This window comes from Hydra viridissima, unplaced genomic scaffold (genome assembly GCF_058129835.1).
Source record: "Hydra viridissima isolate aposymbiotic clone 2 unplaced genomic scaffold, HvirCarnegie_v1 scaffold_1, whole genome shotgun sequence".
In the NCBI taxonomy this organism is placed as follows: domain Eukaryota; kingdom Metazoa; phylum Cnidaria; class Hydrozoa; order Anthoathecata; family Hydridae; genus Hydra; species Hydra viridissima.
In genome coordinates, this window is record NW_028324300.1 from 31,503,752 (window position 1) to 31,520,185 (window position 16,434).

Here is a 16,434-nt window from a genome sequence, read left to right on the forward strand (position 1 = left end):
TAATTATTCTACTGCCTTTATTTATAATAAAATATTAGAACATAACTACTTTTTATTTTAGTTTTCTGGTAGTTTTTGAAAAATATTTTTCCTTGGCATTCCAATCTGACTTTTAAATACAATTTTACTTTAAGTGATCTCCATTCAACTCCATATAAATTTCTGATATTTTTAGATTAAGTTAGAAAGTCATTTATATTAACAGAATATTTGAATTATTATGAGTGACTTTTTAATAGCATTAGTTTTCTTCTTTGCATTACTAAAGACAAGAAAGCACTTCTTTATTTTATAACCCTTAGCTACAACACTCAAATCTATTCAATATAGCAAACTAATGAAACTGGAAAAATACATGTTACTAGAGAAGTAATATTTAACCATATAAGAGTATTCACTTTTAGTTTTGATTTCAAGTTTAAAAAGTTGAACAAAAAATCATAATTGAACTTTTTTCAAATAAATCTTCAAAAGGTATATAAGTTCACTGGATTTATAAGCCAACTTGATTCATAAGTTGAGGTCATTTATGAGTTGATGATAATCTGATAATATTTTAACAAAACTCAAAAAAAAATTTTAATAAAATTCAAGTACAAAGTGGACATTTGAAATTAAAAGAATGACAAATGCTCATAACCAAAGATACCTATTTTTTTGATAATATTAGTAAAACAAAATTCTGAGTCATCACATTTAGTGATACTTGAATTATTTAAATTACCATTGGAACAAAAAGCAATAGCAGATTTGAAAAGATAGCAACAACATACCAAATAAAACAAAATCATATTTTAAACAAAGCGGTTTAGTTAGTAAACATAGGATTTAGTAAGAGTTTACTAATTAGAAAAATGTCACTTAAAATGCAATAGTAAACAAGAATAAAATATATTCAAGACAGTTTCACTTGCAAGAATTAAAAAGTAATTCTTTGAGGGTAAAAAGAATAAAATTGTTTTCAATGTTGCCAAAAGATATAAGTAACAGTATTTAGTGCAATTATTTAGAGGAACATCAGGTTTAAACATACACCAAATAAGAAATAAAAAAAGAAATGCTTGCTAAAAAGAAAAAAAAGTTAGTGATCTTTTACTTTTGCACAGGTACTTAAATGAACTCAAAGTTTCAATTTCTTTTTCTTTTTTTTTTTTTCATTTAGCCTGCATTTTCTTTAATCAGTACTAAAACTTTAAATTATCAAATTCATATTTTTTAATTATAGAGCATTTTTTATCTAGTCTGAACAACAAATTTTTTATTTTTATTTCTAGTTGAAAAAAGTTAAATAGCATTTTGCTTTCATCTGTAATTTTCAAAACAACATCTTTAAATTTCATAAAAGTGTTTAAAAACTTTATAAAACTGAGTTTAAAAATTATAACAACTTTACAATGCTTTTTATAGACTATTATGAAAGTAATGAACTTATCAATATCCTCAAAAGCAATTTAAGCTTTTTCAAATAGGTTTTAAAACATGGGAGCTTAAACAAATTATATATATATATATATATATATATATATATATATATATATATATATATATATATATATATATATATGAACAGATACAGACAGACCATACAAAAAATTACTTAAGATCCACATTTGGGCAGTTATAAGACAGAAAAAATTTTTAATGGCTAAACTTCTAACAAGGATATGCTTGATTTTATAATACTTATATATTGGTTTTATTCAAACTGGTCTTGGATTGAACTGTTAAATTGAAATTTGTTTTTTTTTTTAAAAAAAAAAAAAATTCGGAAGAAGTTAGAGGTCAATCAAGTATTTTTAATAAAAAAACATTGTTAAATAATTTCAATAACATACAGAGATTTCAAAGTACCCATTTATAACTATAAACTCAAAATATAATGAAGAGATAAAAAATATATAATAGTATATTTTATATTTATATATCTCTAACATATACTTTGAAGAATAATATTTTATCAAGCATATATTATTTTTTTGTATAGAAATATACCTGCAAATCCCAATCATTTGCTTCAAGTATAGATATACAAGTTTCGAATTCATCGATATTTGATACAGCCTGAAATATTATATATTAGTAAAAAACTTTTTATCAATAAAAATGGCAAAAACGTGAGTTAAAGAAATTTTGTAAATTTAAAATACTTTTTAAAAGTTTATTTATTTCTAAAATAAGTTACATTTAAATAATGAAAACTAAACAAAAATATTTTTAAATCAAAATAAAGAATTAAGAATTATTAGTGTAAGCAGGATACGCAATATGATTTATTTGCAGCACTAACAACTTTAAGTAAGGATCTTTTTTTTTAATATTTGTTGATATTTGGATTAAAATTACTTATTCACTTTAGGATTAATTACAAATGTCTTTAACCTGAAACTTTGCTAATATACTATCCCTGTCGTAAGAGTCAAGGACCTCCATTACTTTTCTAAGAGATACTGTTGATTTGTTGACGGAAAATTTGCAACTTTAGGTCGCGCGCGAACAGCAGCATTTAAACGTAAAGATGATTTCTAGAGGCCTTTCCTAACCATTCCAAAGTTGATCAAGAATGTTTTAAATAGGACAGTGAACATTTTCAGCCAATTTTTGTGATCAATGATGGGTACAATTTTTTAAATTGTTATTCACAAAAGAAAAATGATCATAAAATTAAAACATACTGTGCCGGCCCGAGATATGTGGTTGAGGCCCCGCTAAATTAATAATTCTTTTATTTAGGTTGACCATACGCAAATTCGGCACCTGCCGAAGAATATTTTAATTTTTCTGTTGTATCGATAATACAATAGACTACAATAAAATATCATCAGAGATGTAAGAATTCTTGGTTAAAGTGTTCAGTTTCATGGAATTTTTTATAAAGCCTAACCGAGATTACTGTATATTTGCAAATTTCGGTAACTGTGAGTGTTACTCTTGTATTCCTTGAGCATTTTCTTTATTAATTTGATTGAATACAAAAAAAAATCCCCAAAGTTTCAAGAAAAATAGTCGATTGTCGCAATTCATGACTGAAACGTTGATATTTTTTAAGTTAAAAATAATGCTAAACTGTTGTATAATAGGTGATTACATAAATTCGGCTTTTTGATACTTATAAATTTTAGAATTATTACAAGAAAAATCATGAACATGCTAAACTACAAAGTAATATCAGTTATAAACTTTTAACAGTATCTTTAATGCTTTATTTTAATAAAAAATCTATGATTATAGATTACGAATATTATACGAGGTAATATTATATAGATTCGATCCTATAAAAGTTTAGAAATTTGGAGGAGCGTATGCAATATCTCCAAAATTCAGCGCAAAATCCCAAATCTAGCGTAACTAGACTATTACCAAAATGCGTTTCTATAAAAAATTTCAAAAATGGTGTAGGGATAGCGATTATAATTAACCCAATGATCTCAATCATAAGTCTTAAGACTCAAGACCAATTTTGTAAAATTGCAAGTTTAAGAAATAACAAGACTTATTGTTATTGTGAGGGTGGCGTTTTTTTAATGATTCAATAGTTTGTTTTAATTAATAATTGTATACGTCGTGTTTTAAGGAAAGGGGAAGGGGAAGGGGAAGGGGAAGGGGAAGGGGAAGGGGAAGAGGAAAGTTTCGGTTTAGCGTTGTTTGAATTAGATAAATGGAGGTTGGAAACGAGATTGATGGCCTGGGGAGTACTTGGTTAGGAAAGGGCGAGGTTTAAGGATAGTTTGGTTAAGACTGGGCAAGGATTAATCTAAAGGGGCTAAACTTATATTCGCCGTCCTCAGTATATTCTACAGTATTGTGAAAAAGTTAAGAACCAATAAATAAAAAAAAATATTTTTCAAATAAATTTAATTAATTTTTATTCTAAAGATAATAAAATAGTCTTTTTTTTCAAACATATTAAATAGAACATGAGAAAAAAGATTTTTTTTTTTGAAAATTAATAGAACCTATAAAAACAAGGATTAAATATTATGTGTTAATTTTTTTTAATATTTTTTTTGTGAAAAAGTTAAGAACCATAAAGAATTTTTTGTGCTAAATGCGGCGGAAACGTCTTTTTTAATTTATTTTTACCTTTTTTTTTAAATATTCTATTAATGACCTAAGTATATTTAAAAGTATTTGAAAAAAATTAATTTTTTTAAAATACTTTTAAAAAAAGTATTTAATTTCAAACAAAAAAAAATTATTTTCTTTTGAAAAAATGAGCAGAAAAGCTATTACCAATGAAGATCGTGTAAAAGTGGTGCATTTTCACCAGGAAGGTAAATCCGCTCGTGAAATTGAAAAATTATAAAGCAATCACATAGTTCGGTGCTAAAAATCATCAAAAGATTCAAAGAGACTAAATCTTACGTTGATCGCCATCGTTCTGGAAGACCGCGTTTGACGACACCCAATGATGATCGCCTTTTAATCAGGTTGGCAAAGAAAAATCAAACCACGCTGTTGCATGAATTAACAAGAGAATGGAAGCTTTCAAATGGACGTCAAGCATTGGCATCACTTGTGCATAGGAAACTATTAGTTAACAATATGTTATGGAAAAAAGCTGTTCTAAAACCGCGACTTACCAAACAACATAAATAAAAGGGAACTTTGTAAAAGCGTCAAAGAATGGTCTAAACAAAAATGGAGGACAGTAATGTTCAGTGATGTGATGAATATCGAGGTTGTTACCGAAAAAGCCGAGTTATGATTCGCAGGCAGCCTTCAGAAATATATAATCTCGATTGTATCGTTCAAAGAACAAAACAAGGTAGCGGGTCGGTTTGAATATGGTGCTGCATGACATATTATGGTCTCGGTATGTTTAAATTATATGATGGTTGACTCAACTCTATTTCTTATGTCGATATTTTGAATAACAACTTTTTACCGTAAATTGATGCACTTGAGTAAAGTGTTTCGTTCATTTTTCAGCAAGACAATGCACCAAGTCACAAGGCTAAAATTGTCTCTGAATGGTTCGAAAGCAAAAATATTGAGCGTCTAACTTGGCCACCAAAAAGCCCAGATCTAAATTGCATTGAAAATCTTTGGTGTTGACTTGATTGCCAAGAAAGCACCAAGGAGCCTTAAGGAGATGCGTCATATTTTACCGGCAATACTTGGAAATGTTCCCCAACATTTTATTTTATAGAATTTAACAGACTCAATGCCAAATCGTATAAATGAGTGCTTAAAAACTCATAGTAGAATTATGCGGTATTAGGTAAAAATTATCGTTTTTTGTTTTGTGGTTCTTAACTTTTTCACAACTTTTTTTAAATAAAAATTACCTATAAAACTTTAAATACATTTTTTTCATTTGTTTAAAAGTTTTTATCATTATTGTTTTCTATTTTGTTTGTCTATTTTCTAAAATATATTATTTTTAATTTTTTACCAAAAAAATATATTTGGTTAAATAAAAATTTAAAAATAAATCATGATTTGTTTTTTTGGTGGTTCTCAAATTTTTCACAATACTGTATAATATAATAAAACTTAACAAATGTTCTGTTAATGTGTAAAGGTTAGCACTCTTGTATTTTTAACTTTTATATAATACAAATAATATTTTCTTAGCTTCTTACAGTGTTCAATAATGTTTATATCAATTACTCCTCTTCCTTTTATATCTTCTTTTATTACAATGAATCGTCTTTTCTCAGTTGTTTTTAACTTTTCTACTTTCCGTTTTTTCGTTTTCTCACGTGATAGATCGGTGAATCATCGTGTATAAGTCTTCTCTGATCGTTTTTTTTTTTTACTTTTCTTATTGCCGCTTTATCGTTTACGAGTCTTCGCGTTTACGTCTTTTCTCAGTTGCTGTTTTTAACTTAATTCTTTTTGCTTTATCATTTATTTATATGAAGAGTGGACGAGTTATCTTGTGTGAGTCTTTTCCGATTGTTGTTTTTAATCTAATTCTCCCTCTTCACATTATTGGTTTTTAACAAGACAAATATGGTATAAATTTTTGATCTTAGAAGATAAGAGAAAAAGTTGCAACAAATCAAAGAGAGTTTAAGATTGTCCTATATGATCGGAAGAGATTTCAACAAACATGCGTTTTACTTACTATCATGAAAATACTAACACTCTTAATTAAGAAACGTCATTAGAGCAACAGCTTTTAAATGATAGCGTGCACATCACCTCTAGATTATTTAAAATCAAGATGACTTACCATTTTTTTATAAAAAACAGAGATTCAATAAACAGTGTAAATGTAAAGAGTAAAATTTTGAAACTTTTTAAATAATACATATTTGGTCATGTTAATTGATCACCATCGTTTAGCAAATCATAAGGGTTAGTTTTATTAGTTTTTCAGTATGAGAATATTCCAACTGATCTACAGACAGCTTTTGGTCTCCAATAAACTTCCTGAAAACATTTTGTGACGTCTTTATCAAATTATCTCTATCAAATTGTCTCTACAATAAAAATTCAGAGTAGATCTATGCAAAAATACAGGTTTCATTTTTTTAAATTTACAATAAAGCGTAAAAAGCCTTTGGTTTAGCTGGAGCATCACAGATAAAAACACCAAGACCAAACTTTAAGTTTGTTTTGTTGAAGGTTATACCAGCTACACAGAGGTGCTTGACTTCTAGAACAAAGTCCTTCAAAAAATCATCTACAGGATGGGGCTTAGATTTCCCACAGTATAGTGCAACAATGAAAACATTTGAGTGAAACATGCCCAAAATAGGCCACATTTGTACAAGTGATGATTTAAACAAAGGCAAACCGTCAATGCTGACACTTAACTTAACCTCAGTAACATCAATCATATCCATTTCTTTTAAACATTGAATCAAACCTTCCTGAATTCCAAAGTAAGCATAGGAGCCACCGCAGATTTCTTGAGTACAGATTCGTCTGGGAGTCTTTAACAATGTTCTAGCATCCTTTTGTAAATGATTATAACCATGTCTATTGAAAACTGAAAGCAGATCATTGAAGGACTCACGGGATACATTGTGCTTAACTGCCCACCCAGCTAATTCTATGTTTAGAGGTGATGTCTTTGATCGATCAGTACTGCTAACATCACTAACAATTTCGCTGTAAGCTAAAACGTCTTCAACGTAAAGATCAAGTTTGTCTGGTACTGTAACATCACCACTAGAAGGTTCAGTTGAAGTTAGCATCTTGGCAATCTCAGACTGGATTCTCCTATACTTTTACTGTATACTCTTGCTCTTTCGTTCATTTCAGTGCTATAAACATAATGATGATAGCAAAAGTAAAAAAAAAAAACAAACAAACAAACTTCAAGAAATCAAAGTATCAAAAAACGAACTAGCTCTTGTATAGATTGCGTCCGCAATGCAAACTTTAAACTTAACAAAAAAGCCGGGGAGGAAGAGATGGTAAAAGCTCTAGACCTGCAGAAGGCGTTCTTATTCATTACATTTAAAAATTCTCTTTCATTAAATACGTAACACAACATTACCGAATCATTTTCATAAAATAAACACGAACATCATGAGAAAATTGATAAACCGTAAATAATATAAATTTTGCAAAGAGATGCCAGCATGTGTAATAACAATTTTGTCCCCCGGTCGTTCAAGCTAGCTAAAGCAATTCTGTAAAACAGCCAAACAAAAACTTACTCAAAAAAGCAAAACAAAACAATTACACAGTTTCCTTTTTTTCATTTAAGACTAAAAAAAAAAACAACAACTATATAAGAAACCGGGGAGGGAGAAGGCAAAAGCTCTAGATCTGCAGGATGCATTCTTATTTATCAATTTTAAAAATCATACCTTGTTAAATAGTAACACAACATTTCCAAATCTCTTTCATAAAACAAGCACAAACACCGTGAGAAAATTGATAAAACATAAACAATAAAAATTTTGCAAAGTAAAACTAGCACGTCAAAGAAAATTATTTTCCCCCGGCCATTCAAGCTAGCTAAAGTAACTCTGTAAAACAGCCAAGCAACTCAAAAAATCAAAACAAAAACTTACTCAGTTTACTCCTGACATTTGCAGATTTCGAAACTTGTATCACAGAAGCCCTTTTTATGTCTATTTTCAAAACCTGTTAACGTAGGTGTATTTCCCATAATTGGCTCATTAGGGCAAACCTCTTGTGGGAGGATAGACATTTGTGGCAGAGGCGAACTTCCAAGCTCATTGTTTGCCTTAACCAATAACACACCAGGAAACGGCCCACGTGAATGTACCAATTTCATTCTATGGACGCTGGATCCGCACAAACCTTGGAATTTTCGACATTCATGTGACCAAAGGGGAGGGGATTTTATCTTAAAAAAATTTAACTCTCTCTCTCTCAACCCCTCTCGCTCCCCCTCACCCCTCTTACTAGAGGCCTATTTGTCGTGCAACCGGAATTTTTTGTGCAGGCCTATTTTTTTACGTTTTTAAAAGAGAAAATGCAATGTTGTTTATGATATATTGTGAATTGCTATTGCATGATGTTGTAAATAAACTTGGACAATTTTAACGTGGAGTTTTAGAATTCGTTTAAAGCAAGTGATATATATATATTTAAAAATTTCAAATTAAGTATATATATCGTGCCAAAAAAACTGTTGTGTGTATGCTTGTCACAATAATTATCAAAATGAACAAAATATATGTATCAAGTGAAGCTAGTAAAGTGTATCGGTGCATCATATTTTAAATTACAATGTTAAGCGTGAAAAATGGATAAAAGCCATTCCAATCTCTAATTCAGTTGTTAGCAATAGCAATGTTATCTGTGAGTTACACTGGCCTTCCAAATTTGAAACAGTTACAGTATGTGGAGGAAAACATCGACCAAAAAAAGCTCTATTTCCTTGGCCGGGAGTACTCTTATCTAAGATTACAGCTGCTGGTCCAACTCAAAGAACTACCATAATATCTTTAAGTGGCATTAAAAATACATAATATGATGAGTTTATGAAAATCTTCACTTTAAGACATTTCATAATGGAGTTAAGCGTAATGTTTCTATTTTAACAGTCAATCTAATGATAACTGTTGAGACCTGGTCAAAGTTTGATAAGATACTTGACTTTTGTGTTCTTTGAAAATGGACAATAAAAAAAAAGGTAGTTTTGCAACATATTTTAGTTATGGGACAAAAAAATAATTGGAGATAAAATTTAAACATCAGACATAGTTATGTGCTCATTTGGCATATTTTTCATCATCAAGAGATATAGGGCCGAGATCCACAACATTCTGACATTTTCTTAGTATCTTCATTATTGTAACATCTAAAAGTTCTTTTTATTTTTGTTATTTTTCACTTACTATTTCTTACTATTTTTATCAAGTTTTAAATTTTTTGCTTTTGATATTTTTAATTCTATTTTTAATTTTCAGTATTTTATTGAGATGGTCAGTATTTTAACTAAATGGTCAGTATTATATATTAACTGTCAGTTAATTAGTTTAGTTATCAGTTTTTAATTAAACAGTCAGTAATTTAACCAAGTGGTCAGTTATTTAATTAAAATGATTTTTATTTTAAGTAAAATGATCTGTATTTTAAATTATGTGATCTGTATTTTAAATTAAACGATCTGTACTTTAAACTAATATTTAATGATCTATAACTTATATAAAATGATCTGTAATTTAACTAAATTTCTCTCTCTTTCTTCCTCCTCTTCTTTTTATTCACTTCTTCTCAAATATTTTTTCAGCGATAACAGCAAAAGATCAATGGAGTTATCATTATTCCAATTACACTAACAATGGAAAAAAATCATACTATTGATGTAAAGCCATTCAATGACACAAAGAGCAATGTGATGCTGCAGTTTATCTGTTATTTGATTCAACAAGTGACAATGTAATCATTTACAGAACTGAAAATGGACATGAACATGACTGTAAAAACATGTCCAAAGAAGCCATCCCAACTTTTTTAAAGACTGAAATCAACAAAATGTGTGACTTGCTTATGAAACCAAAAAGAATTTTAAGAACCCTTGTAGATAATGGCCACCAAATCCAAATGAAACAATTTCAAAACTATATAGCTGCTTTCAAAAAGAAAAAATATGGTAGTACATCAATTTCTCTTATTGAATTTGAACAATGGTGCATAGACAATAATAATGTTCCCAACAGTGAGGATGAACCTTTCATAGTAAACTACAAAATAGTTTACTCTGATGGTTCAGATGTCGAAGAAGAAAATGATGATGTCCAAGACAATTCGAAATTTCGAATTTTTGTATCAACAAAAAGACTCTTATGACCAATTTTATTTTTATACTGTCCAATTTTATTTTTACACTGACAAAACTAAAATGAAATACTGACCATTTGTTTAAAATACTTACCCAAAATTATACATATACTGACCAAAAAATACTGGACATTTATTTCAAAAAATACTGACCGATTCATCACAAATACTGACCAAAAAATTTGTTCTTAATTATTTCTATAGATTTTGAAAAAAGAAAAAAAAAAGTTACATAAGCACTTATAAAAGTGTCATAAAATTTTAGATCTATCTGATGACAAGTTTACAAGAACCACTAATTAAAAAAGGGTGCTGTAAAAGCAGTTATTTGAATAAAATAAGTAAACAAGGTCATAAAATTGAAAAAAAGAACTCTGCACAAAACAAACAACCATTGGGTGAACATAAGACTGTGTGACTTTCAAAATTCCTTTCTAATTAGGTTTTCACCTACTATATTGCAAAGAATTACAAAGAAGACAAGTTTTAGTCAGATATACATTCTGAATAAAAAATTTTAAATTAGTAAAAGTTACCATTAAAAAAGTAAGCTCTGAGGCACTTATGTCAGCTTTCGTAAGGTTTGAATAGTCCTTTCTAAAAAATGCAAACAAACATTAAATTTAATTACAAAAAGTCAAGATTTTAACAACCCTAACTAAAAATGCTGACACATTAAAATTAATAAAAGAAATAAACCTATACAAGAAATAGTAATATTACTAACAATACTGCCCATTACCAATAATTGGAATAACCAATAATATGCTAGAAAAATTTTTGTTCCTGAGATAGTAAAATAATAACAAGCCTGTCAACATAATGTTTTAAGTAGCTAGCAACATAAAAAATGTATCCTACTGTCTCAAAGTTTAAATAAAACATAATTCTTCAAAGCATTACAAGTAAATCAGCTTTGAATTACTTGACGAATGTAAATTTTTTTACTTTAATAAAAAGACTATTTTTGTAGAAATCATTTAATACACAGATACTACCATTTTCTTAATTGGCAAAACTGTCACATATTTCTTAAATTGAGGGTCAAATTAAGACATACTTTAACACTAGAAAAACTACGCTTTAAGATAAAAGAACTCTTAGGAAAAATAAAAAACAAAATCTTTAAATTAAACAAATCTTTGTTAACAAAAAATGTTCAGTGTGACAGGACATTATAAAAGTTTATGAATATGTAATTTTCATACTTTTCAGAGTTTATCCAAAATGAAACATGAAGGTTCAGCAGATAGAAAACTATAACTCTAAACTTAAGAACACTTTTAATTGTACTATGTTAAGCATTTTTCTTTTGCATTTATATTGATGCTTCTTCAGCAAGAACTTTTTACTTGAATAATTCTTTGAATAATTTTGTAAATTTTAGTCGTCAAGGAGTAGTGGTAATTATTTCTAAATTTTCAGCTTTTCTTATGGATGTTAGAGATAATGAGCATATAAAAAGGAGCAAAAATTAGAGCACGCATATGTCCAACTCTAGTTATTACTTAATAGCAACTTGATTTAAATACCTTCAATACCTCATGGAATACTTTTAGACGAATTCAATACCTTATGAAATACTATTGGCTTAATTAAACTCGGAAAATTTCTTAATAACTGCAATACTGCTAGTTGACAAAAAAAAAAAAAAATTTAAGGTTTTTTTCATAGTATGATGTTATAAAAGTTTCTTAAAAATTACCCATTAATGAATTTCATAAAAGAGCTACATCAATATATTAGGGTTTCTTATTCTTTCCGGCTTTTCCCACACAGAGGCCTTAAAGACAAGGAACAAAAAACAATAGGCTATGCTTAATTTATTTTCAAAATGTACATAGAATGTTGATATAGAAAATAAGATATTAAAAAAAAGCAGATCATCTTTTTTAAAATATGTTAAGACAACAAACTTGCTTGCTTGTTATCTTCATAACTTTTATTATGAAGAACTAACAATATGAAAACTTGATTAAAAAATCATTTTAAATGATAAGTAAGACCATAAGTTTGAGTTTCAAAAACAATATGTTATTCAATATTGTTAACAACTTTTCTAATGTTTAATGAAATTTCTTTATCATTATCTTTTTTGGAATAATATTACTGCACTGGGGTTATGGCTTTATAATCTGCAAAAAACTAAAAAAAATGGGGTGGCTCTAAACTTATGACCAGTACTGTATATCAGATATTCAAGAAAAGATATGTCGTTTGAACTGAACTACAGATAATCTCATAAATAACCTACTTTCTAAAGGTTAAGAAACCTTAAAGTGTTATGTACATCTAAGAAATTTTAACTCGCATCCAAACCAAACCAAAAAAAAAAAATGATTAGGTGCAATTTTTACAGAATCTACACATTAATCTTTGATGGTTTGGCTGGATTTGTCATGGGAAAGAGCATGATTTTCAGCTTTGTCTCCAGATAAACTGAGAAAAACTTGTTTATAATTTGTAATAATAAAAACAATTTTATGCTTAACTTTTTAGAAGTTCTCTTTTTAACAAAATCTATACAAACAATAATATCTAAGTTATGTCTAGTAAGGAAAAACCTCAGGAAACATGAAGTGATGAGCCAACACCCTTAAATGACTCAGATTATTTCCTAAGTTGAATGAACTTATAAGAGATCTGGATCTTCCAAACAACAAGACAAAAATTACAACAGTGGATTCTCCTAGCAAATGATGTTCATACATGTAATTTTCTATAGAATGACCTACATAAAAATGATACTGCTAATTGTAGGAACATGTAACTTTCTGCCATAATTATAAATTATAACCCAGATGAGTGGAGGTAGTTTGCTTGTGTCTCCAGAATGTGCTGGATAAAGCAATCAGTTACCATCAGTTGCAGTAGCTTAACCAGTTGCACTGATAGTAACATGAAAACATAAAAGAGCTCTTAAATGTGTTATCAATTGTTCATTTGTGCTGATCTGAAAGTGTTTGCTACATTACTTGGTCTTTAAGGTTGATTTACTAAATATTGCTTCTTCCTATATGAATGGGAAAGCTTTCTAAAACAAAACTAGTTCTTTATCTCCATTACAAATATTTACTTAGTTATCAAAAAACTTTAAACAAACATTTTTAATATCTTAGATAAATAGGTTGTTAGTTAGTACAATAGGGTCCATAAACAGAAAAAGTGTTACCTCAATCTATTGAATACAATTTTAATGTAATTGTAATAGTGACATACAACCCAATACACATTAATACACTAAAAAACTTCCAACTTTTTTTTAAAGAACATGTTAGAAGTAAACAAGCAAAATGGCAACATACATGCAAAGAATAGATATTAAAATCAAGTAAAGTTTGTGTTGAGACATTATTACTATCAAGAGACCATACATGCTTGCTTTAACTTGTGTAATAGTAAAACTTTTATGACCTTAGGAAACCTCTAAATATTACCCAAATGAATTAAAATATTTTGGGTAGCATCACAGTAAAAAGACTCTAAGAAAAAAAAATAAACAATGGTCTTTCATCTAATATTTTCAAATCAGTTTCACTATATTTTGGGGGAAAAGAATTGTCCATTTCTTTTAGCTTTTCTCCTATTTATTTTTGTAGCTTTAACTCATAAAACAAAAGCAAAATCAAAAATCTTACACTTACCCAAAAACCATAAATTTTCAATGACTCTGACTTTGGGGCACATTTTTGAAGGAATACTAATTTAACAAGCTTGGATTGTCTAGTAAAGGTATTGAATTTATGTTATTGAAAGGTGAAATAAGTTTTAAAAAATGCAATAAATCTACAAATAATAAATGCAATATATCTGGTGTAAGATGCAAGCTTAAGTTGATCATTTACTCTACCAAGCTTTTTGACTTTATATTTGCTCTTGATAGAGTTGCAAAAAAATAAGTTTTTTTCCTCTTACATTTTTTTGGGTAAAAAAAAAATGTGTTTTTTTTGGGTCAAAAAAACATGTTTTTTTGGTTTATTTGACTTTTTAAACAAGTTTTTTATTTTTCTTGGTAAATAATTTGGAAGAGTTTTTGTTTATTCTCTCTGTTAATAGTATATGATCATTATAGTCACAAATACAATGTGTAAACACCAATTTAAAATTAATGTTTTAACAAAACCTTAAATGAGCTATTTATTAAGTATATTTATTAGGCAATTTAATATTAAGTTATTTATAAATCTAGGTATATTGTATGAGAATGTTTATTTCTCATATTTTACTTCTTAAGTATTGTTGTACATCCTAAATATTACACTCATTATATACAGAAAATATACTTGTCCGTGACAAAATAACCATTTTTATAATTTAAATATACTAATTTACAATATCATGCTTATTTAATATCAGGTTTCAAATCTTTAAAGAAATAGAAAATCCTAATATTTATTATGTAATAAATTGGTCTTACATCAATTGTTACATATGTTGAATTATATTGCCAGTAAGCCCTAATAAAAAAAGCACTAACTTTATTTAGTTTACATATTCTCATATTTTTGAATAATAATGTTTTATTAGTTTTAATTGGTTATTAATTTAGTGCTAAGTAGTGTAGCACTGTGTAGTGTAGTTTATACACAATTAAAAAAAAGTATAAATACTTCAGCAAAAAAGTCAATAACTTAGTAATTTTAACTTGTAATTACTAAGTTACTAGAAAAGATATTCTAAATGGATGTGTTTTCTGAGTCTTAGTCTTCCCGCTCTAGACTACCTTCATCTAATGATTCATAAACAAAGTCACAGTCACTTTCTATATTAACAGCTTCAGACTCTGACCAAGGCATTGAAGTGCTAGGAACTTTATTTACACTCAAGCTATTAATTTGAGGAGTAGCTAAGCTTGTACCATTTTCATAACTGGTGTTTTCAATATTTTCAAGTTTTAAATTTTGTAAAAATGAAAACTTGTTTTCCAGCCCTTTCAGTTGTTAAGTGATTTCTTTTTGCACTATGAATGTTAGAATAAGTGCTAAAACTTCTCTCACATGCCGCACTTGAAGCTTGTAGCTGAAGAATTCTAGATGCAACTTTTGATAGTTCAGTAAAGGAACACAACCCTTTCCTCCAATTTACGGGTTGAGTTATTCCAACTGCAGTCCAAATAAAAGGTTTTGAAAGTATGCCACCCTTTGATTGGTAATTAGCCAAGTCAAACATAATTTCTTTGTTTACTTCAGGCATACTTGCAGTAATGATTTGTATCGTCTTACATGCATCAATCTATAAAAAGATTTTTCTTTCAATAACTTAACAATTACTTTAATTATTTAAATAGTATTTTCAAATTTCAAAACAGCATTTAAAATAATTCAAAATTTTTCAAAAATTTTACTTTTAATGCCCAAGGCTAAAACGTATTTGGTTTTAAGAATCATACATGAATTATGTGTAGTAAATACCTTTTGTTCTCCAGTCAAGATTCTGCCTTGAAATTTGGGATCTAGTATATTGGCAGCCAAGTGAATTTCTGTTTAGTAAAATCTTTTCTTTTCTTGAAGATCTTTTTGGCTTCTTCTTCCTTTTTTGAGAATGGGATAATGGTTAAGTTTTTAAAAGTGTGGTCTTCCAAGAAGTGAAAAGTTTCCACAACAGTAGATAACATGGGAGTATTTGATTTAGTTTTCTTTATTGCATCAGCTATTGGTGACAGCAATTTGAAAAAACCTTCAACCCTGTCCCAAAAAACATCTGATAGAAGAATATTTTTTGTTGTTGAATTAAGTCCACTGTTTTCAGAAGTAGCCAATGTTTTTAATGGTTGCTTATTTTTCTGTATGCTATCTAAGCATGCTACAGTTGATCCCCACCTTTAAATAAAACACAAAGAAATTACAATAACTTTAATAAATTTAGAGTAAAGTAATTTACTAAATGAAATCTATTTTTATGAATGTATAATAAAATTAGTGACATCGTTCAATTTTTTTGTATGGTACAGTATATTATATTTTTAGCTGTATTACCTTGTTCGTACTGGTAGATTCAAGGAAATGCATGTTACTACGCCAGCTGATTTTTTTTACATATCTCTAAATGCTGCAACAGATAAATGAGAATTTTTTTTATCTCTTTAAAAACATTAGTTACTTGCGACATCAAAACACTTGCCAATTTTAAAAAATCTGTGAACAGCAAATTTAAACCATGTGAAATGCATCCATAGCAATGAAGATGGGAATAACAATCTTTTAGACAAGTCAA

At 28.2% G+C, this 16,434-nt stretch overlaps 2 protein-coding genes and 1 pseudogene across 4 annotated transcripts in view; all 3 read right to left on the reverse strand.

Moving 5' to 3' along the window:
* LOC145192628 (FAS-associated factor 1-like) overlaps positions 1 to 2,657 on the reverse strand; it is a 92,395-nt gene extending 89,738 nt beyond the window's left edge. The window contains exons 1-2 of the mRNA XM_090094845.1: positions 2,380 to 2,657; positions 1,993 to 2,061 (exon numbers count right to left, since the gene is read on the reverse strand). Of these exons, the coding sequence (XP_089950971.1) occupies positions 1,993 to 2,061; positions 2,380 to 2,430 (120 nt within the window). The 5' untranslated portion in view covers positions 2,431 to 2,657. The remainder of the gene's footprint in view (positions 1 to 1,992; positions 2,062 to 2,379) is intronic.
* Positions 2,658 to 6,219: 3,562 nt separating this feature from the next.
* LOC149894532 (uncharacterized) lies at positions 6,220 to 14,003 on the reverse strand. 2 transcript variants are annotated; one of them, XM_090094876.1, is made up of 3 exons: positions 13,866 to 14,003; positions 10,758 to 10,818; positions 6,220 to 7,220 (listed from the first exon to the last, which is right to left on the reverse strand). In XM_090094876.1, the coding sequence occupies exon 3, from the start codon at positions 7,149 to 7,151 to the stop codon at positions 6,489 to 6,491; it is 663 nt and encodes a 220-aa protein (XP_089951002.1). In that variant the 5' UTR covers positions 7,152 to 7,220; positions 10,758 to 10,818; positions 13,866 to 14,003; the 3' UTR covers positions 6,220 to 6,488. The 2 variants fall into 2 exon arrangements, with proteins under 2 accessions (XP_089951002.1, XP_089951006.1); XM_090094880.1 differs by lacking the exons at positions 10,758 to 10,818; positions 13,866 to 14,003 and adding an exon at positions 7,304 to 7,327.
* A 720-nt stretch (positions 14,004 to 14,723) lies between these two features.
* Positions 14,724 to 16,434, reverse strand: part of LOC149894533 (uncharacterized) — a 10,354-nt pseudogene continuing 8,643 nt past the window's right edge. Inside the window, exons 5-7 of the transcript XR_016454708.1 lie at positions 16,197 to 16,434; positions 15,633 to 16,040; positions 14,724 to 15,453 (exon numbers count right to left, since the gene is read on the reverse strand). The exon at positions 16,197 to 16,434 is cut by the window's right edge and continues 90 nt beyond it. The product of XR_016454708.1 is annotated as an uncharacterized LOC149894533 (transcript). The remainder of the gene's footprint in view (positions 15,454 to 15,632; positions 16,041 to 16,196) is intronic.